Source organism: Pelmatolapia mariae, linkage group LG7 (assembly GCF_036321145.2).
Source record: "Pelmatolapia mariae isolate MD_Pm_ZW linkage group LG7, Pm_UMD_F_2, whole genome shotgun sequence".
NCBI lineage: Eukaryota > Metazoa > Chordata > Actinopteri > Cichliformes > Cichlidae > Pelmatolapia > Pelmatolapia mariae.
The window spans coordinates 51,933,733-51,956,413 of NC_086233.1; the positions used below are offsets into that span (position 1 = coordinate 51,933,733).

The window sequence follows — 22,681 nt, forward strand, 5'->3', positions numbered from 1 at the left end:
TTTAAGATTTGCGCTCTAGCTGTCTCTTGACAATTTCCTGCCTCGTGTAAACTGCTAACATGAATCAGAAGCATTTTGTTGCTGTAACTCAGACTTATTTCATCCCTAATTTCTTTATATTTAGCTGTCCAGACTTCTTGAATGAGATTCAAAGCTCTTCTTTGGATTTTGGCTGCCTTTCGTTCAGTTCTCTGTCTAGATGATCCCACAGTGCTTCGATAATGTTGAGGTCCAGGCTCTGGACCTCAACATTATTGGTCCAGTAGGTTCCTTTTGGCGAAGTATAGTTCTGGACCCCTGACTGAAATGCAACCACAAACCATGACAGAGCCTCCACCGTGTTTTACAATTGACTGTAAATGCTCATTGTTGTACCTCTCTCCTGACCTCCTCCACACATGTTGATGATTTGAACCAAAACTGTATCTCCATAAGAACTGTTGCCACTGGCTTTAGTCTAGTTCTTGTGTAATTTGGCATAACTCAGCCTTTTTTCCCTCTTTCCATTTCCTAATATTGGCTTTTTGTCAGCCATATTGAGACAATTTCTGATGAGACTTCAATGAACAGTAGATGGATTAACTGAGGGGCCAGATGCATTTCTCAGGTCTTGTGTCAGCTAAATTTGCTTGTTTTATTCCCTGTTTGTTTAGTAAATGACTTTCAGATACTGGTTATCTACTGCATATAGTTTTTTTTTAAGCCTGTCACTTCTTCTTTTGTCCTCAGTTGTTTTAAAGATACTCACCTAATCACTCTTTGGAAATCATCTTGATGGTGCAAAAATACTATTTTATGCCCATCAAACTCTGTTATCTTTGGTATTTGTAGAGTCAACTAAAAAATGAGAAAAAAAAGTTTTGTGACAGGTTGCTGGTAAAAAAAAAAAATGAATCAAGATTCAATTTAAAATGGGTTCTTTGCTAAATTGTCTGTTGTACGTAGACTCAACACAGGTTCATCCCTTTAGTTAGGTGACTTTTTTATGCTTTAATGATTCATAGATCAATGTTAAGTGGTTCCACTAAAAATGATCAGGTACAAGGACTGGAATGAAAATGAGTTGAAAAGAAGAAAATGTACAAAGAAAAACCTCCAAAAGTTGAATCTGTTCATCTGGACGTAGCGTTTTGTGGGAGAAACGTTTCGTCACTCATCCAAGTGACTTCTTCAGTCTCAGCTGACTGCAGGTTTCCCCAAACTTTATAAACAGTATATTTGCATAATGACTGAAACCAGCCCACTGAAGGAACAATGGGCTGTGAGGTCAGTTCCTTAATCATAATTATGCAAATTCCCATGACCATTGATCAGCAATCACTGACCAAAACCCACTGATCAAAGAACACTGATCAATGGCCATGAGTACCATTCACAGAGAGTTGGGGAATGGCTGCAATCACAGCATTGTAAGATGGCGAAAGATGTACCCTTAGGCCCCCTCCTCGATTCAGAGATGGTCTTTCCCTTTTCACGTAAATGGCCTCCTTGACTCCGCGCTCAAACCAGCGTTCCTCTCTGTCCAGGATGTGTACATCCTCATCATTGAAAGAGTGTCCACTGGCCTGTAGGTGTAAATAGACTGCAGAGTCCTGGCCTGACGAGGTAGCTCTTCTGTGTTGTGCCATCCGCTTCGCCAGAGGTTGTTTGGTTTCCCCGATGTATAAATCCTGGCAATCCTCCTGGCACTTAACAGCGTACACTATGTTACTCTGTTTGTGTGGGGGGACCCGATCCTTGGGGTGGACCAGTTTTTGGCGCAGCGTATTTTGGGGTTTAAAAGCCACAGAGACCCGGTGTTTAGAAAAAATGCGTCTCAACTGTTCCAATACTCCTGACACATATGGGATCACTACAGGTTTTCGCTTGGGCAGCGGTTGTCCTTCTCTCCTGGATCGGCTGGAGCTTTCTTTAGGTGTCTTTTCAGCTTTGACAAAAGTCCAGCTGGGATAACCACATTTACTCAGGGCCTTCTTGATGTGCTGTTCTTCTGCCTCCCTGGTCGCTGTGTCAGTGGGGATGGTGTTCGCTCTGTGTTGTAGCGTCCTGATGACACCCAGTTTGTGCTCGAGTGGATGATGAGAGTCAAACCTTAGATACTGATCCGTATGTGTAGGTTTACGGTACACGTCAGCTTTTAGATGTCCCCCATTACTGATGGAAATTTCACAATCTAAGAAGGCTAACCTGCCACTTTTCATATCCTCCCTGGTGAATGTGATGTGTCGGTCCACCGAGTTAATGTGATCCGTGAAATGTAGTACGTCCTGAGATTTGATTTTCACCCAGGTGTCATCCACATATCTGAACCAATGGCTTGGTGGTGTTCCAGGGTAGGATAGCAAAGCCCTCTTTTCCACTTCTTCCATGTACAAATTGGCCACGATGGGTGAAACTGGGGAGCCCATGGCACACCCATGTTTCTGCCTGTAGAACTGACCCTTGTATGTGAAGTAGGTGGAATGAAGACACAGTTCCAAAAGCAAACACACTTGGTCGATGCTGAGAGTGGTCCTGCTGCTGAGGTTGGTATCATCCTGTAATCTCTTACGGACTACCTCCAACGCTTCCGTGACTGGGATGCAAGTGAAGAGAGATGTAACGACTGAGACTGAAGAAGTCACTTGGATGAGCCCACAAAACACTACGTCCAGATGAACAGATTCAACTTTTGGAGATTTACTTTCCTGGATGATTGAGAATGCATCAAGACCGTACAAAGAAAAACTTTGACAGATAAAGAGAGCTATTGCTCAAAGCCGCTTTTAAAAATTAAAACACTCTTGTTCCTCAGAACCAAAATATAAGCAAATGAGGAGGTGACGCAAGACTTTTTGCACAGTACTGTACATATATATACTCCACATTTTGAGTGCACATGAGCTTGATGCAGACTAAGTTTACTGTTATGTTGTTGGCATTTGAAAGCCATTACACAAACTCTTTTATGACCATGCATTAGAGCAGGTCCAGCAGGTGCCCCTTGGCTAAGTATAGGGTACAGTCACTGCTTAAATGTGCCATCTTGTTGTTTCTGTTGCAAAGAAGCTGATGGAGGAGAGTAGGAGTGTAACACCCCTCTGTAGCCCTCTGAGTCTCAGCACTACTCCTCCTCAGAAGAAGAAGGCTGGAGAGATGCCAGGTACTTTTTTTCCCACTTTAAAAGGTTGGGATGACATCCAAACAAAAGAGCACAAGTCCTAATGTGGGCCTCACAATGTTATGCAAGTATATGACTGCAGCAGCAGCATAATAAAAAAATATACATAAGGCAAGTTGAAGCTTTTCTGTTCCTATTGGTGAGCAAAACACAAACCTCACTCCTGGGGCACGGCCAAGGACACGTGTTAGCCACAAACAACCCCTGCTATTAAAGGTTTGTTCTGTGTGGAAATTTCAGCCTGACTCTTCAACCACACTGTAAAGCACTCTGAATGGGTGACTAATGCATGTGTGCTACTCTGCTACACCAGGGAGTTGTGACAATGAGTTATCTCAAGGTGAAATTTCCCTCTGAGATCCTGCTTCCTGTGACTCCATTTCAGCTCATAAGAGCAATATATTACCGACATTAAACGTAACTAAATCACACTGGCTTAACGGTTGAAGAAGACCGTTCAAGGAATTAAATGCTCAAATCCACCATGGCATTGTCCAAAGTAACCCCTGAAGTATGCTTCCACAGCTACATATTTAAAAAGCCTTCTCACTAATGATTCGCATAATGAGAAATGCAATAAAATCTTTGCTTTGCTGTTTAACAGCCAGCGCCAGACTTTAACACATTCTTAATGCTAATTTCTAAGTGTTGTAATGTAATGGAGGAAGCTGTAATTGATTCTTTAATTACCTGATATTCCTATAACGGCATTTGACAACTGACATGGCTGTTCTATATCCCCTGTTTAAATGACTATATCTTTAATTCATTAAGACAAATACAAGAGGTATTATGTTTATGTTTCCTCTATAGTTAAATATTGACCAAAAAGTTCATGTTAATTATTTATAATTAACTGTAGGATGTTCAAAAATACTTATACAGGGCACAGAGACTAAAATAGAATAAAAAAGCTAAACCTTGGCTGATTAAGGCAAAGTTCACAAAGTCCACAAGAATTTAGAACTGAAGTGTAAGAAACAAGCGGTTGACAACAACAGGATGATCTGACAAAGGGCAAAGGGAGGGATGCACCCAGGGCCAGGACACACAGTCACACAGTTAATGTTAACATGGTGCTCATGTTAACATGGAATCGCTAAACACAAAGAGCCCCCATAGGACATTCCCTATTCCCTAGAGTGCTTGACATAGTGTTTGTGTCACCTTTTGTTTTACTTTTGCATGTGTGAACCTTGATCTCATCACCTGACCAGTCCCTTTGACCCCTTATCTTTTGTTACTGTTGTCTTATTCTTTCATTCTGGCACCCCATGGTCCCCTTTATCAGAACCTTTTATTCTCTGTATTTAAATGATAAAACCCACTGTTTTCTGTTGAACATCCCCTTCTTATCTTATCTTATATAGATAGCATTCTTGTATTAGCTAGTCCTGTGTTGGCTAACCTTCGAGACGCACTCTCTTGGCTGGTAAGCCCACTGTGTACCAAAATACTTAAGCCTAGATTAACCCTTGATTATACTTCCTGCATCTGCAAAGCCATTAGGGCCCACTAGGGTCTGCTTTCGTAATCAGCATTCACATGCTTGGCTGTTTTGTTTGTGACCTAAATGGGAATTTACATAATAATGGCCAATAAGACTTCGAATTGCATTACATTACAATTGTAACTTAAATTCTAAAGTCACCAAAAATGTATGTGGAGCTCCCAAGAGCTCACTGTCTGATGACAAAAGTCACTCGAACCCTAGAGGACTTGGGGACATTGAAAGCTTTAATAAAAACACAACCAGAGCAAATCCTGAGGAACTGCACTTGAGTCAGATAGGTTAATAGTCCAGCAGTAATTGTTTTTATCATTTAAACTGATATTTCACATCTCTGAAAAGACACATGCTGCTGTCAGAAGAGGATGTGAGGAGGTTTGGGGTCGAAACTCATTGCTATGAAAGAGCTATGATCCTCCAAGTGAGGTTAGATAGTTGGCTACAAAGAAATTATCAGCCCATATCGCATCACTTCTAGATAGGATCTCACACTAAAACGCCCACATGATGATTCCATAAAAGTGGCAGCAGCGGGAGCGTGGGCAGCTCTACGTTGGACATAAATTTGGCGGCTAGCCTGTTGTCACCCGTCTCATCAGCTCTCCACAGGGAGCCTCAAATACAGACTTGGTCAACCTATGTAATGGAAGTCCAATTATGTGCTTTATTTGTTTTGTTTTTTTAACAAGTGATCACAACCCACAAATACATCTTTTAACAACAGTAGACGAGTGTGAATAGAGTTGTCAAAGCTTTTGTCGGGTAACTTTTTTTGGACTCGTGCTTTTTTTAAATCTCTCAAAAATCCCCTTACATAACCCTAACCTTCACATTAAGATTATAGGCTATTACGCTGCTGCTACTAACTCACAATGTTACATCATCTGGAATCAATATGGCTGCATGGCAAAGAAAGGCTGCAGTAACAATGAATCACAGGAGGCTAATATTTGTAGGGCTTTTTTTGAAGTGGAACCCGATACTTTAAAGACCGTTTCTCTGAGGTGTAAACTGGCCAAAGTTCCAGCCTAGTGCAGGAATTATTCAATGCTTGTGGTGAGCTCACAGTGCTCTGCATCATGTGTAGCCCTCCTCATCTGTGCGTGGAGAATGCAGGCTGGAGCACTTACATAACCTAGTTAAAATATACCCCAGTCACATGTAACATTCAGCCCTGCAGATAGATATCCCACTGTCGCTTGAGCTGCTCTGGCAGCCGTTCAGACACTAGACAGAGTATAAACATGCACGCACACACACACACATACACAGAGCCATAAAATATTTGTCAGTGGTTTGCTGCCAGACATTCTCAACTGCCTGCATGTGAACTGTCTGTGTGGAAAATGGTCAGGGAGCTTTTTCTCTGGATGAAGCACATGTGACTGAAGTTGGAAGAGGGAGAAGGTGCAAAAGGAAGAGGGAGGGTGTATGACGGGGCGCCGGAAGTCCAACCCTTTAAAGCAACAAAAATGCAATGAGTATCACTCCTTCTCTGACTGCATAACCTCTAATATCAAAACTAAATGCGATTGGCTGCGCATACAACTGACACCCCCCCACCGCCACCCCGCCGCTGCAGCATGCCCACAGTACATGCAGTTACACTTCTAGTGTGTGGGTGGGGTTTATTTGTAGAAGTAGCATTTACTGTAACAGGATGACATATCTGGAGGAGTAATATGCTACACTAGGGAGAAGTGGAAGACATGTTTTCTAACCAAGATTAAAGCTAAACAGGGTCCAGACATGGTGAAGGATTGCCCAGATTCAGATTAAAGTCTAAAGCAATTTCAGGCATTCTGTTATTGTCACGTGGAACATCTGTGAAGATCATTGTAAAACACATAAGCAGAGAACGGGATCCAAGTCACAAAGTTCATCTTCAGCTAGATTGATGGGAAAATTAGGTTTTATTCCTCAAAGCTGACACGCTCAATTGGTGGCTGAGACTTGAGGGAGGTAGTCCAAAGCTTTGCAAACATTACAGGAAAAAAAGTTATGTAATCCTGTTATTACAAGTCTATGAATCACTGCAAAGACCCAATATTTTGTACCGATGTCAATTATGTCCAGCCAGAGGACGTTTTTAATGTCTGGTGCACCTTTGTGTTTACATTTGTGTTCCCTGCAACAGCTTTAGTTGTCGTTAACACAGTTATGGACATTCCTGTCGGTTTTCTCCTCCATCTGAGCTCCAAACCAAAACCTGTGCCTGGGTCGCACTCCTGCTATTAGTGGTGAGCAGGCATAATGTGAACAATGGTGTGGGAAGTCTGTTGTTTGCCGTCCCAATTTAAAGAAACCATGCATGTGTGTGTCACCATAGGTCAGGTTTTGAGTTTGGGAAAGCATATGGTTCAAAGCCAGGGTACACCCAGCTGAGTCATATACACAGTTCACGCGACAGATGTTGATATAACAGACACAAACGCAAATACGCTCCCATGCAAATGGCACCCAAACACTCTCACATGTATGCCTGCGTCCACTTGCAGCATATTTACTGGTAAGGCCAAAGTTTCTCACATTCCCTCACTTTATGCAAGTGTAACATGGGTCAGTTTAGGTTAGTGGCTAGTCCTTTTGATGGCAAGTCATTGCATTAGACATGTGATGCTGCCTGAAAATGAGAAACAGATTTTACAATACCGTAAATCGTGCACACATGTACTTGAGTTCAGAGCTGCCTTTAGTCCATAGGGTGAGGTGCGGTTGATGCTCCCCACGCACACGTGCTGAGTCTTTATTTTTTATTTTTTTGAGAAGACAGGGTTAGACAGGGACAGATGTTCAGCTTATGCCCTATAATAAAGTGGGTGTGAGTCTCTGATTGGGCTCTTATTTTTTATGAATGAGAGCGGGAGAAATCCAGTCTCTGTGGGATATGTTTTCAGCCTGCCTCTCTGACAAATTGAAAATCGCAGTGCCAGTTTGTGTCGTGTGACTCATCTTGGATCCTGACAGGAAAACGCACAGATAAAAAGAGTTCCCTTTTGTGAACAGACTGCAAAATGCTGCTGTTGTTCTTTATGCGAATGACAGATTGTGAAAATTGGAGAACGGCTCCGTAGAATTGGATTGTTGTTAAACACTTAAACATTCCTGGCGATCACACAAAAGATTTACTGAAACATTCACGACAATCTGTGGCTAAGGTTTCTATATGTATGTCATGCGTGCGTGGTTCAGAATGCTGAATGTATGAGCCCAATAAAAGCTCTTTGAACATCAAATGCATGTAGATATGTCTGTTTCCTGTGCTTTGAGGTGAATGTGATATATATTTCACAGTGACAGCCTCTAAGACAAATAAGGGAAATGAGAGTTTGCTGGAAAGCTGTAGGAAGCTCTCTGTCGTCACAAAGTCTGGGGTCACCGGGGGATCAGAGCCTGGGGAGCAGAACAACAGCAGGCTGTTTGTGGGATGTGTGAGAGACCGCTGTGATTTACAGGACAATTAAAATTCAAAATGAATGTCTAACCGTGCCAGTAGGTGTGTCACCTTGACTGGTTTTAGAATGCATTCTTCACAGCAGGATGTGATTACAGGCTCATCCGTAGAGAGCAAAGCTAGTGTTTGCTGGTGCCCTCATCCTGCCTGCTCTTCATTGTGACGGCAGCACATAAAGCAAAAGTAGCCACATATGCTACTCTATGATCACTTGACCACAAATTGCCTTTTCAATCTAATTACCATGGTACAAGCTCATTATAGAAAGCAAAGATGACAGTCCAAGAAGTCCTTCTGCATTATATCTCAGACAGATTTGCACCCGGTTGTTAAAACTGTCTGGGCAGCGTCCTCGGCTCTGCAAACATCTCGCGGAGCCTTTTCGCATGTGACCTGTTTACTCTGGAGAGAGAAGGGGGGAAAATGTGTTGTTTCAAATCCTGTCTATCCGCATTGTCAACTGAGGGAGATGAGGAGACCAGGCCGTTTGTGCTTTTTGAGTGGGCGTCTCCCAGGCGCACGTGATCTCCCCCCCCCACCACTGTTTGCTGTGAAAGGGTTCGTGACTCACTGGCTCCAAGCTCAGGATTCTCGTCTGGCCTCTGACAGAGGGCACCTAATCCTACTCTCTCATGCAGTCAAACAGAGGTCCTATGAGTCATCAGTTTTACCATCACTGTGCCTAGAAAAAAATAAATTATAAATAATAAAAAAAATACAGCGCTATGGTCAAGAAGAAGCAGCTTTGCAGGTGGAAAAGTGGTTCTGGTTTCGTGCATTTACCTTCTCAAGAAAAGCAAAATGAAGCAATTAATGACTAATTCCACTATGATTCATCTTAATGTATTATTTACTTAGTCACTCACATCTTATGTAATGTCTTATGGCATGCAGAAAGTATTATGTACTTACACAAGTACTGTATAGTTTCACAGCAGGTACTTTCTCTCGTCTATTTCTCCTATATTTTCTAAAATCGAGTTACTTTGCAGGTCATCCTAATTAAGTGTGTTATCATTTTATAAAGTTAAACGATAACAAAGTAGCCTTATATTACAGATTTAAATGTCAGAAATGACCTAATAATATCTATTACATGGACAGAATCTTCCTTATAATAAATACATGTGAATCGATCTTACCAGTTGCCCTTTAATTACTTTGCTGATGCCCCCACCACCACCATTAGCAAACATATTTTAAAGGTGCAAAAATAAGTGCCTGCTACACTCTACCGAAGTGTCCTTGGGCAAACTCATTAACTCTCACACTTGTTCCTGAAATTGCTGACTGCGCCTTTAGCAGAGCCGCTCAGCTTACTGACATGCCTCAAGTCCAGCATCATCATCCAGATGATATAATGCCCAAGAATGCCTGTAGAATGACCACAGCCAGTCCTGGCTTGACTTTTCACCCAGCTGCTGAAATGAAACCGATCCGCGTGTCCACGTGTTTGTGTCATTTCCATGTCATTTGCATATGTAAACCGGCCTCGCCTATTGCTCCGCGGCTGCACTGAACGGAGGAGCCGATTGGTCAGTCGGAGCCGCTCGAGGAGCAAATGGGAGCGCATGCTCCCGCTAGTCCCGCCCTCCCAGACACGTTGCCTTGGGAGAAGCAACACGGGCCGATCACTGGATGTTCTGCCTCCTCTCTCTCACGCCGCACGTCCAGCACATCAGCTGCTCTCTGCCGACAGTCCTACTGGATTTACCGCTAAACAAAGGAAGAGTACGACCAGCCGCTCCATCCTGGGAAGGTAGGCACCCATCCGCATGTCCTTTTAATGTCCAGAGCCTCCCGATAAACATCATTTACTGTGCGTTTCTGAGGGGACTAAACGTATCCTATTAACATTATTATTATTTTAAATCATCTAGAGGCATTTCACACAGACAACCTGGTCACAAAAACAAAGAGTTTGCGGTTGTGTTTAATGCTGCGATATGGTAGCCTTCTTGTGACAGGGACTGATATTTCTGTTTCCATTCTTTCTTTATTGTTTAAATATATATATTTATATTTTAATAATCCAGCATGCTGCCAAATTTACTGTGACTGATGAGGAAGTCTATTGTGTCTGTTACCCAACTGATGTGAAACCCGCATTTAGGCGGACAGATCAGACCTTCCACCTTATCTTCCTATGCTCGTTTTCTCTGGCGAGAGATAACGACGTGTGAATATCTGAAATATTCTCTTATATTTCAAGCATATCGGCGTACGTGTTAAGCGGTGGGCATCTCTATTCAGGTGCCCCACCTACACAGGTAGATGTAGACGTCGAGGTCGCGGAAGCTAACTGGTATATATATTTTTTAAATTGCTTTATGGGACCACCTTTCCTTTGATTCAGAAATCCACGGTGTTAGCTGTTTTCAATACCTACTATTATTTAAAGTGTTATCAGAATACAACTGTAGGCCTATATGCGCATGCAAAGGCCCAGGGCAAGTGAATATTTAGTAAGCTTGCCATGTGTATGCTGTTTTTATCACAGAAAGAAATTAGTAGTAGCGTGGAGCTAGTCATGGCACATATATGTTGATATATTTTCTCAGTGCTATTGGATTCATTTAGAGTTAGTATATTAATACGAAGAGCGACTTTTATACAATTATAGAGAGAAATTAGATTTTCTTTTTGCTACTGCAGTGTCTGTGCATGTTTTGTGTTGTGTAATACAGTATTACACAACACAAAACAGACTGACATTGCAGTATCTTGGAATTAGATTCAAGATTCTTTGGGACTTTGCTGAATCTCTTCTATGGCGCTCAATACTCATGTGCTCCTGTAAATCATTGCTTTGATTTAGAGCAATGACATCATCTATATGTTTTGCATTTTATTCAGTATATCAGTAAATGTCCGCTCCACCCCTCCTCTGTAACAATAAGATCAGAAGGCAACAAAGAATCAGGGAGCAATTAACCCCTCTGCCCTCAAATTTTACAGGAAGCAAGAGACATGGCAGTCCTTAACTCTGGAAATCCTAAAATAATCTCTGTGCTGAAAATGCTGTTCTCACTTCCCCCCTTGTAATAAACACAGAGGAAATATACTGCAATTAAGCCTCCGTGAAGAGCCTTTAGTTGGATTGTTTTTTTTATTCAGAAGGCGATCATTGCTGAAGAACGCTTCCCATTTTGTTAAATCTCTTTTTTCACCCCACAAGTGTCACTTGTGTTGATGGGAGGTCTGCGGTTCGTCGAGGCACTAGTCGTCATGGTGGCAGACCTCTGCCCCTTTGAATAAGCAAGCGAACGAAGTGTATGAATGAATGTGGTGGTAGCAGCTGGCAGGCCAGCTGACAGAATCAGAGTGGGGGGGGGGGATAGTCAGGGTAGCAATCGTGAAATTTAGAAATTTGTTTGTTTGTGATGTGAAGACGTTTGAGGGTTGCAGTGAAAACAATTTGGAGGGACAAATGATGTGAGCCCTCCACCCACCACCCCCGAGTATTGGATGGGGCACGGGACCGTTTGCTGTTTGCTTTTGATGGTGGCTGGCCTGTGTTTACTGGCTCAGGTGTTGCATCTGCAAAACAAACAGGTCATTGTGGTCCCAACAACTGTTATCTCACTGCCACCATCTGCTCAGAGTACACTGCTGTCCCTCCTCTGTCTTTATTGTTATGTCTGCTTGGCTGGAGTTTTTTTGTTTTTTCTTGACTTTTTGCTCGAGAACACTACATTTGATTATTTTGGCTAAAGGCCTTGATGTAGTTCATTTTTAATTCACTGTTTCTCGTCTCCGCATCTGTTATTGCTGCTCCCTTTAATATGTTTCATGTTGTTGCAATGTAATAACGGTGACTTTCTCTTTGTCAGGTCGGTGATGGTCAGTGCTATTTAGACCCTGCAGCTGAGGATGTCTGCTACAGATTCGGACAACTCTATTGACTGGCTGGCTAGCGACAATGAGGATAATGAGAACGAGCAGGAGCCTGACTGTACCAGAAAGCACAGCCAGACAGAAGCTCCTTTATCCCCCTGTGCCGCTTCGCACCTGGGCCCGACTGACAGCAGCTGCCGCTGGAGCAGCGACTTGAAGGAGGGCGACGGTAACTGGAGCGAGGTCAGGGAGGTCTCCAGCCGGGGATCTCCCGGCTGCATGGAAAAATGGGACAGAGACACAGCCACTGGACTGTGTAAAACACAGCAAGGAGAAAGAATGAATGGCAACAACACTCAGCAGGCACTGAAGAGACCTCGCGGCTCTACAGAGGAAGAATGCAAAGAACGGCAGCTCATTTCCAACATGTCAGAGAAAGAGAGAATTTTTAGCAGCAAGGTGAGCGCCTCTGTGGTTCATGTGTGCTTTCCACAGACAGTGGTTGACAGTGTCAGCAAAACTAGCGCGTACCCTATCACCCAGACTGACTCCCGTAGTGGTTTTACAGAGTGCTTCCTGCATGACATTTCCAGTAAAAATGACCTTCCCCTATTTGCTATCCATTTCTAAAGAACTAGACTTTTTCTGTCATAGGTCAAACAAAGCTAGTTAGTCATCGAAGGTTGTTGTCAACTTATATAACAAAATGAACTGGGGGGAGGCTGATTTATTATGAGCTTATCAGAAAAGGTTTTTAAAGGTGTTTTATTACCCACTAACACTAATAAATCTGTTATTATTTTCAGTGCATGGAGCTACAATGCTACATTCATCCACTGTCATCAATCTTGAATGGCCTTCGTTCAGGGAGATACAAAGAAAGTAAGTCAGCATTTAATATGTCTTCTGCGTCACACACAAGATATTAACCTGATTTAACACAAAATGTCTTAGTTGAGTCTGTTTTTCACGGTCTCTTTTGTCTCAGAAAAAAAACAAAACAATAGAGTGCATAGACTACGCAAGTCTTTGTGGAATAGGTGTCCCTGAGATATGAGTATGAGATGTCTGAAACATGTGTTGTCGTAGGACTGTCATCTAACCACAAGCATTCCTTGTATATGTGCGCATGTGTGTGTGTGTATGTGTAAAGTGATGCAGTTCTTGAGTCAGATAGGCATTATGAGGATCTCTGAAAGAGAGCACCGCGTTCAGGCGGGCACAAAAACTGCTTAGTTTGGGATCTTAGTCAAACCCGAACCTCGTGTGACCCAGCACTTCCTGGCCACAGAAGCAGGGAGTCTGTTCCTTCACACACACATTTCACACTACCCATCTGCTGAACAGACTCAGCCCTGCTGTCAACACAGTTCATGTGGCTCATGCTACAACTTTCTTCTTGCCAGGACTCAGCAGTTTCCAGGAGAGTGTCGCCATGGACCGGATTCAGAGGATCATGGGTGTTCTGCAGAACCCCTACATGGGGTAGGTGTCCTAAATGTGACCCACATTCTGCCCTACATGAAACAATGATAATCGGTACTTTGACATAAATGTGTCAGCGTAGAAAATCTGTGTGCTCTTTTCACTTGTGGTTTCAAACCCGTGTGAGAACCACAGTGCATCCCCCAGCATACATATACAAGGGCTACCCAATACTGCTTGCTATCTGTGGGTCGAAGTGGTCTCCGTTATGTTTCTGACACATGGCTCACAGCAGGTTGCTGCTACCCCCACACATTCAGGATAAATTTACTGCAGAGATGGCTGCCTCTCACTAAAGCTGGGCATCTTGTTAAAAATGTATCAGGCTCCACTGTGAGAGCGGCCCACTTGTGTCTGTGTGATTAGCTCTCCACCGGCCAGACAGCATAATGGAATATGATATCACTCCTTTCAAGGAGAAACTCTTATAGTCCCTGTTTCCCAGTCAAATTTAAAATGTTTTGATATTTCACATTGTTAAATGGAAAAAAAACCTACCAATTCTCAAGTCCTTATGATCTGATTTTTAGTGCAAGTCTTTTCCTCCACATATAAAAAAGAATATCTGTCCATTCATTTGTGCATTTTCTTAACCGCTGAATAGAAAACTTCCATATCTGATGAACGTGGCTATCAAAAAATTTCAGAAACTCGTGTTATATATGTTTCAATTATCTGGAAACAGGAAACTGTCACATTTAAGAAGCTGGAAAGTTTTGAGTTTTTGATTTGAGTAATCACTTTAGAGCATAATTTCACAGAGCGATTGCACTCAGCGATCGTATCAATACTATTTGATTACACTGAAACGAAATCCCGGCATCGTGTACAGTTTAGCTGTGAAACTGAATAGGAATCTTTGGGGTGCAGTTAGCACGAGGCTTTGCATCAAGGTATACTGATATTAGACAAAGTGCTCCTGAGCCTAGCGCAGACTAATTGGAGCCCTCACCCACCAGCTGCTGCCTCCATAAGGGAAACAAAGAGTGGGTGTGGCAGCCTCCCTGCAGACAGCCAGGGCAGAGGCTGGAAGGTGGACTAAACCCCTCCCTCGTGTCTCTCCTGGTGTCTGCTCTGTGTTGCCAGCTGGCAGGCCCTGGAGCAACACAATGGTAGATAGGATCAAAGTGACTTTTTTTTTAGCAGCCACTGTGGCGGATAATCTTTCACATGAATTTAACATGGGTTGGACTGAATATAGCAGGAAGGTCCCGATCATACGGCCCAGGCTAATCCCCACTCGCCATCTGGTTCTGACGGGCAGCAGTTAAGGGGGATTCTGACTGCGCCCACCTCCGACGTGAACTGCGTCAACTGTTTTATTTTTACACTGACGCTGTGGGAGAACGTTGTGGCTTTGGCGTTTATATTTAGAGGCGAGCAGGAGTATTATACGCCAGTCCACGTGTGAGCTCAAAGCGTGTGAGAAATGTACTTAAGACAATGTTCCCCTCCCCACACACATGGAGAGCAGGCTTTGTTGAGCGAGTGAATGTGTTCGCTTGCTTTTCAAGAGTGCATATTTCCTGTGCGAGCTTGATGGGGAGGTAGATTTCAGAGAAGAGGTTACCAAGATTTTTGCTCGATTACTCAGATTCGCGCGTGATAGCTTGAGTTAATAGCTCTCTCTCACTCTCTGTTTCTTTTCTTTTTTTTCCACCTCTGCTTCCAGGGAGAAATACGTTAATATCATTCTTAAAATGGAAGAAATGCTGAAGAGCTGGTTCCCTAATGTAAAGCTTCAAGAACACCCACTCACTGTCACCCAAACAGAGGAAGCTGCTCCTACCAAGAAACTCAAGGTAAAGTTAAAAAAAAAAGAAAGAAGCTGTTGTGTAAGAGCTCTTCGCCTAGATAAATCCCACTGCCAAGAACATATGGTGACGACGCAGTGAAAGAGCGACTAAAATATCTATTATTATTTAATCACAGGTCTGGAACAGGGACAGGAGGATTAAAAGCTATTTTTACTGAGGTATTACTGCAGTCTCAGGTTCACTAAGAACAATGACAGAGGAGAAAAGGCAATTTTGGAGGAGTGTCCCTAAGGGGATAAGAAAGGTCAGGATACTTTAGAACATTCCTTTGCATTTAATTGGTGAGGAATTAGTCCTGACACACCCTGTCATGAACAGGATTTTATGATCTACATTAGGTTTTTTTTATTCTTTATAACTGACTACACCCACTATGATCGATACTGCTCATACCAGATCCCTACTACAAAGTCTGATTGCTACAGTGTGTAAATTATGCAGGTGGTGCAGCTCAATCGGAGCAGGTTCCCAAATCGAGTATTTCTAGTAGCGCGAGCATGGCTGAACGTGGACTATTTCTTGCTCTGTGCGACGTGTGAGAAAAGAAAACTGGGGGAATTCTCACGGATTATCTAAAGATCGTGTGTTTAAACAAATACACAGAGAATTATCGCCCTCAGAACCGTGCTCATAATTTTCTGCCACACTCTTCAGCGTGTTATTTACTTTCTGGATAAAAACATCTCATTGGACACTTAGTGTCCGGCACCAGATGGCAGACAAAATAAGTAGCTTTTCAACAAGCTGGGGCTTCTAGTAACTAAACAACAAGATCCTCAAGAATTAGTGGAGGCCAAATCACGGTTCAGATAGAATATTTTAGAAACATGGAAACAAAACTCATTAATGCCAGTGTTTACCCCTAATGTTAGATATTAAACAGAGGAAATTAAATAATTTTGAGGCGCTAATACACTGTGTACATGTGTGTTCAGGTTGTTGCAGCGCCCCACCCAGATTTTGGGGCTTATTTGCTCTCGGGCCATTTTTATGCGATTAGAGGTTCCTGCAGTGTGTTTAGGGGTGGCTGTAGCTCAGGAGGTAAACCAGGTCATCTGCTAATCGGAAGGTTGGTGGCTTGATCAGAGTGTGAACGTTCGATGGAAAGCACTTAGAGGAAAAAAGTGCTTGTGGTATTAAGTGCTTTGAGTGCTTGAGTAGGAAAGCGCTATAAAAGAACTAACCATTTACCGTTTTAGTGTTGCTTTCAGCCCTTCCATTATCTGGGCCTCACTCAGATTTCTGCACGATGAATATATTATTTATATTTCAGGGTCCTTATAATAACTAGATGGACAGCAAATGAAAATTAGGTCTTGGTAATCAATTAGAATCATCGCTGAATAATACATGGTCACGCAGTTGAAACTGAGCAACTTTTTTGTCATACTCAACAGCTGTCTCCAGTGACCACATCTGCAGCAGCGAGCGCCATCACTACTAGCGATCCTCCAGCCACCGCCAAAGCCCTGAGAGTCACAGATCTCACTCCTCCTGGAGCTTACTCTGCCAATAATCTGAAGTGGCTCCACACGTCACCCATTTGCTCTCCCACAGCAGAGCAGGCCCAGGCTGGTCCCAGGCCCCTGCTGACCCCCAGTGACAGAGACCTAACGCAGGACAGCGCCGTGTCCTCCAGCACAGACAGCCAAACTAAGACAAACTTGGTGCCCAGAGGCCCGCCGCCGGGCAAAATCAACGCGCCCTGTCTAGAAAGGCTTCTAAAATCGACGGACAGCATCATCACACGTAAGGGGACAGGGCGTTTGACGGACAGCAGCTGGTCCTAGTCCACACAGAGGGCTCGGTGTCCAGCCGTAAGCAGCGCGCAGAGGAGCCTCGCCTTGCCCACCCTGCAGGGAGCCAATCAGCTCACTTAGCTCATTCCAGCCTTCAGGAGAGATGAGAGCCTTCAAAAGGGATGTTACCGATTCCTCTTTTAATATGGAAGCGGTGTCGATGAACAATGTGACTTTTCTGTACGGCGGTGTACCCTCTCTAACATGACAACTATCTGCTTTATTTCCCTTTTTGTTGACTTATCTCTTCTTTTTCCCCCCCTCTTCTCTCTTTTTATTTTTGCACTCTTCAACAGCGTGTGTGAGAGTTGGAAGGATAAATTTCACATGCCGTGATACCGGAGAAAGTATTTTCACAACTGAATTTGTTCGCACTGGCTTGTAGATGTAAAAAAAAAAAAAAAAAATACAGTCTGAGTATCTGTGAAGCTGCCATTACGAGTGAAAGGGAAAGAACTGAAGGAAAGGTTTGTGCTGGAAGGAAGGAAGATATGTCAGTGATCTACATATTGTTGTGCTGAAAATGTGGGTGAAATGTGATGTTGTTCCCCTCCCCTCCCATGACTCCACTCTTAAGTTTATTGATGTGACTGTTACTCATTTGTATTCTTTATAAATAACTCTTTTGGTACAACTGTTCTACCTCAGCGAGCACCACGTCACGGTTAGTGAGTAAGAATGTGAACACTATGCTCAAAGTAAGGACACCTCGACAGAGCTACGGTGAGCCAACAAATGGCCTCTGACGACAAGGTCTGCAGCGCAAAGTCTCCCCGCTTCTACAAACGGAGGATGCTGTCTCAGTGGGGATGCTCTCGTGGCCTGACTGGTGCCAGTGTAAAGAATGTCAACTGCAGATTTCTTTCGAGTCTCCCAGTAGAAGGCAAACAGTGCCTGTAACGTCAAGCTGTGCCTGTAAGCTGGTTTAATAAAGAGAAAGAGAGAGAACCGTTTGGAAACCTTGCTCCCCTGTCCTCTGTGGGATGTACAAATCAGGAATTCTCACTCTCCTGCCGTTTTCCTGTTTTGAATAAGTTATTCAGATCTCGCCAACTATTTTCTGTGGTGAAGCAGAACAATAGCTTTTTTTTTTTCTTTTTCTTTTCTTTTTTTTTTGCCACAGAACTGGACAGTATGTTGGACCAGCGGAGAGATGGACAAGCTTTTTTGTCTGTGTAAATCTTACAGGAAGGTTGTCAATTTACCCTGAAAAGTGGCCTTTACAGTGTGAAATTTTATACTTTCAAAATAAATGTGGTTATATTTGTTTGATGCAAAACAAATGGCTACAGATTCTTCTGTTGGGAAATTGCTTAACACTGTAAAGCCTAAACCATGAAATAATTGCAAGAAAATTCGCATTTTTAAAAAAAAACTAGTGTGTTTATTGAACCTTCTGACAAATCTTTATTAGAAGAATTTAAACATCAAACTGTATATATGAGTATTAATTTATAGATTTTTGTTGCATTCTACAACTTATTCAGGCTCTTCAGGGAAAAACAATCACACTGATGATGTAGAGGTCTCAAAACCTGACAAAAATCCAGGTATTCAATAGGATACACTTGGTTTTCACCAAAGGCTTTTTTCAAAGGGTGACGTATAAGCAAAAAGAATATACACAATGGCCTGAAAATAATTCTCACCCAAGAGCTAAACCCGCTCAATTATGCATCAAAGACCCCCAAAGAAAGAAGAAAAGGGTGCTATCTGATTAATGTCGTAGTTGGGCCAATTATAGGGTGAGTCACTCAAAGCGAGCCTACTTCCTGAGGGAATAAAAAGATTTATTGTTTGCAGGGCAGGGTTTCATCTTCTTTACCTCAGTTGTGCTGTACAGGCAAAGTGAAATTACTGCTTGCACGGCTCAGTATCACTTCACATTTCTCAGAAAGTGTTGCCACACTGTGTTTTTACATGCCTGTAGACAAAGAGGAATTCCAAGCGCACAGTTTTTCACAACCTGCAAGAAGGAGAGAGAATGGCTCTGCATGTGCCAGATATCAGATTTGATTTGCAGATTAGTTCATGAAAAAGGCAAGAAGCAAGTCTTTTATACTCTTGTGTGTGGCCGAGATATAAGCAGTTAGCTCCACTTCTAAATGTATTTAGAACATATTTGCATTATTTGCTATCCAGCAAGCAAATGCCTCATGTTTGACAAAAAGAAACAAAAAATGTATTTAAGATGCTTTTTTTTTATTTGTTAGGCCCAATTTTTGCTTCTGAACATTTTGTGAAACCACTGTTACCACTGACTGTGGATTCACTTTCACTCAGCTCATGGCATGTCGAGTTTTGTTTCTGTCAGTAAGAACATGTCATGTCCACGAGGTCTGAAAATAGAAGCATGTGGGAGTTCTACGGCCTCAAAAACAACCATTCAGGAAGTTAATGAGATTAAAAATGGTAGCGATCTACCCCATTTTCATTTGTGCTTCACTAAATTACACACTAGTGAAGCACGTGTCTCTTTTTCCGAGCTGAAAGGGTTGATTGGGTCGATTAGCCGCACTGCTTTGTTTCAGTGTTGCTGCCCCAGAGCTCATCTCTCAGGAAAAGGCTAATGGTCTGGACTCACGTGCACAGATGACCTGACAGCGTTCATGTCCATTGACAGCTGGCACAGATCGCCCAGAAAACGGAAGTTGTTATGAATGATAGGAAGAGCTGCATCAACAAAAGACAGAACTCTCAATATAAACACCCTGCCAATAATGAACTTGTGATGTGATGTAATGTGCTGTGAAAGTGCATGGAAAGCAAAGTGCTATGAATATAAAAGTAAGTAGGTGCAGGATTCTGCAGACTGAGATGGGTGAGTTTAAAAGTACTACGAGAACATGCTCAAAAAGTAAGACTCGAATTTCTCATTTAAAATAATTTTAATAACTGTGAAAGATCAAGAATTGCCTACTCTACTAGAGAGTTTAAGAAAAGGTAAGTTGTAAGTGCACAAAAAATAACCAAGTACCAGAATACCTCAAAGTGATGGCAAATTAGATCCTTAATTATTCAATTATGTTCAACAAAGCGGTACAAGAGTTACCAGATAACATTATAGACCAATTCTACCATGGACAAGAAACCTCATTGCTTTCCTTTTTAAAGGTCCACAGAGGTTATGCTGCACAAAACTGATTGATGTCTGAGGGTTTTTCTTTTTTTTTTTGTATGTATGGGCAGAACTACAAAGAGCTAATCATTACTGCAGCAGCAGAGATTGGAGCCTTTTGTCAGAAGCATTCAAAGGCGAGTGGGAGAGAAGAAAGGGGGTGGACAAGGGGTCTGTGGTTCCAGTCACAAAAAGCCACAAGGAATAATAAATAGGGCTTCATTTTTCTAGCTGCTCTTTTATTGTAAAAAGGCCCTGATTTGAGCTCCAGCTGGGTTTAAAATGACAAGGGGGTGAGACTGAATCACAGCTAAGGTGGCAGTGCTTCACCCAGCAGTGGTTATTTATACACCTACTGTATTTATAATCCTCCCATCCAGAAAGAGCCAGATGTGGTGAGTGTGAAATCACTTGCCAACACCTAACAATCCATTCAGTTGATGATATCAAAAGAAAGGCCAACTGCAGCAGTGCAGGTAGTGAATAAAGGGCAGATATTTGCAGGACTGCCACTGATGATGGTAATCGTTTAAAAAGCTTCATGAAATTGTTAAGCATTCAAACCGTCTGTAATGCAATCATTCCTTTTGTGCTGATGCTCACCGTGGCTCTGCTCTTTTAGACTGTAGTGTTAAAAGACAGTCCCAATCACACCATTATCACAGGTATTACATAATTACATGTTCTGAACTGCCATCAGCATATTGTGACCTAGCAGCATGTCAGACCTAAACAGAGAAATACAGCCGTACACGTTTGATGCTCACGTGATCATATAGGTACAAAATCTATAAATAAATGATTGATTCTCTAAAAAATGTGCGCATTCTTGCGCTGGCGGGTGAGCAGCCTGTTGAGGATATTGAGCAACTTCGCAAGAGACTGTCACAGATTTTGATTTGGGCTGTGCAAAGCAACAGATTGACTCATTACGTTATTATGAACTGCTGCTGATTCATTCACACTCCACAGAAATAATGGTCTCATCTGTCAGAGGGCTGAGCGCTTTTAATTAGGAGACCTGTGAACCCAAAATATCCCCCGTCCAATTATTAGAAGAGCAGGTTATACAAATGGTGAAAGAACTGCGACGATCCATGGCTGCTCCTCCGCAATCCTCAGTTTGCTTATCTACCCTCCATATGCAGTTTAATATGAACTTCTTGTCTCATCTTCCACTACACAAACCTGAAATTGAATTTGGTGTATGGTTTGTTGTTACGTATGATTTCACAGTTCATTGATATACGGTATAAATCATTGCTTCATGAAGTCAGATGCTGTTTTTGCTTTTTTACTGATATTGCACTGGGAATATTCTGGTCTCCAGAGCCAAATGACCACCAAGTACATCGATGCAGACACCAGGGGTCTCTGCAGTTCAGTACAGTGCTATTGATTTTCCTGTCTCCAGAAGGTTATCCTTAGCCCTTTCAGGAAAAAATAAACAATGTTCAAACAGCACCACTGCCATTCCGCGTGGGTTTTACCAGCAGCACCTTTTTTTAAATATTTCAAACGTCAGCAGCAAAATGCTGAAATACATCTTCAGAAAACAAAAAGTTTAAAAGACTGAACATAAAGTGAAAGCTTCATCACAAAAACTGTAAGTAGTTATCAAGGACGCTATTCTATGAACACTTTCAGTGCATGCTCACAGCAGAAATGATTGGGCTCATAAATGTGATACTTAAACATTTGATGCAGGAATGATAGCTATGGTGACAAGTCTGTTGTTTTTTCAACACAAGGCCTCAGAGACTAATTATGTGAGCAAAACATCATCACGCCCTGACACCACCACCATCATCCACATATTGCCAGCTAATTGTCTGCACTTAGTCTTGTAGCTGAGGAGAAGAACTGATTCCTGTATAGACTTACCTGAAATATGTGAAATATAATCTGGGAAGTCCTTTAGTTTCATATTCTGGTCTGTTTCCAGACATCTACACATGACAGGAGGCAAAGTGTTCCTTATAGTAGTGTGCCTTTGGGAATACTTTCATATATAAAGGTTCACAACACTTTCAACAACCACTTCACACAATCAGACGTCTATTTTAACTTCACAGGAGGCTTGAATCAACTTGTTAAAGTGGGTTAGGATAATCATTGTTGATATGTAGAAAGGTGGAACGTGTAATTTGTATTAAGAACATAATAACATGCCTTTGGCAAAAACAAAAAAAAAAGCAACATGATGATAGATATTTGTGTGAGCCACAGTTGTTTGTCCAGGTGCAAAGCATACTAACTTTGATGAAAAGGTCAGCCAATCAAATTTCCTTAAAGGGGAAGACTTGTTATTCTCGGTATCACAATGAGCAACACTTGTCACCTCCCTGTGGTCTAATTGCAAATGTACCTGTGATGCACATTGCTAAAGATGAAGCAGTGAGAGAGATGAGATCACTGACAAAGACACGCCACTCAGTGACATATCAAGAGCACAACCACCCACACACTCACCCACCTATTAAGTCTCATTTCCAAGAATA

The 22,681-nt window shown here is 42.4% G+C and overlaps 1 protein-coding gene across 1 annotated transcript; it reads left to right on the forward strand.

Annotated features, from left to right (window-relative positions):
• Positions 1-9,749: 9,749 nt before the first annotated feature.
• LOC134631365 (circadian-associated transcriptional repressor) lies at positions 9,750-18,347 on the forward strand. Its single transcript, XM_063479615.1, has 6 exons — positions 9,750-9,883; positions 11,958-12,420; positions 12,768-12,843; positions 13,368-13,446; positions 15,119-15,248; positions 16,661-18,347. Exons 2-6 carry the CDS (start codon positions 11,998-12,000, stop codon positions 17,051-17,053), a joined length of 1,101 nt encoding a protein of 366 aa, XP_063335685.1. The 5' UTR covers positions 9,750-9,883; positions 11,958-11,997; the 3' UTR covers positions 17,054-18,347.
• The last annotated feature ends 4,334 nt before the right edge of the window (positions 18,348-22,681 follow it).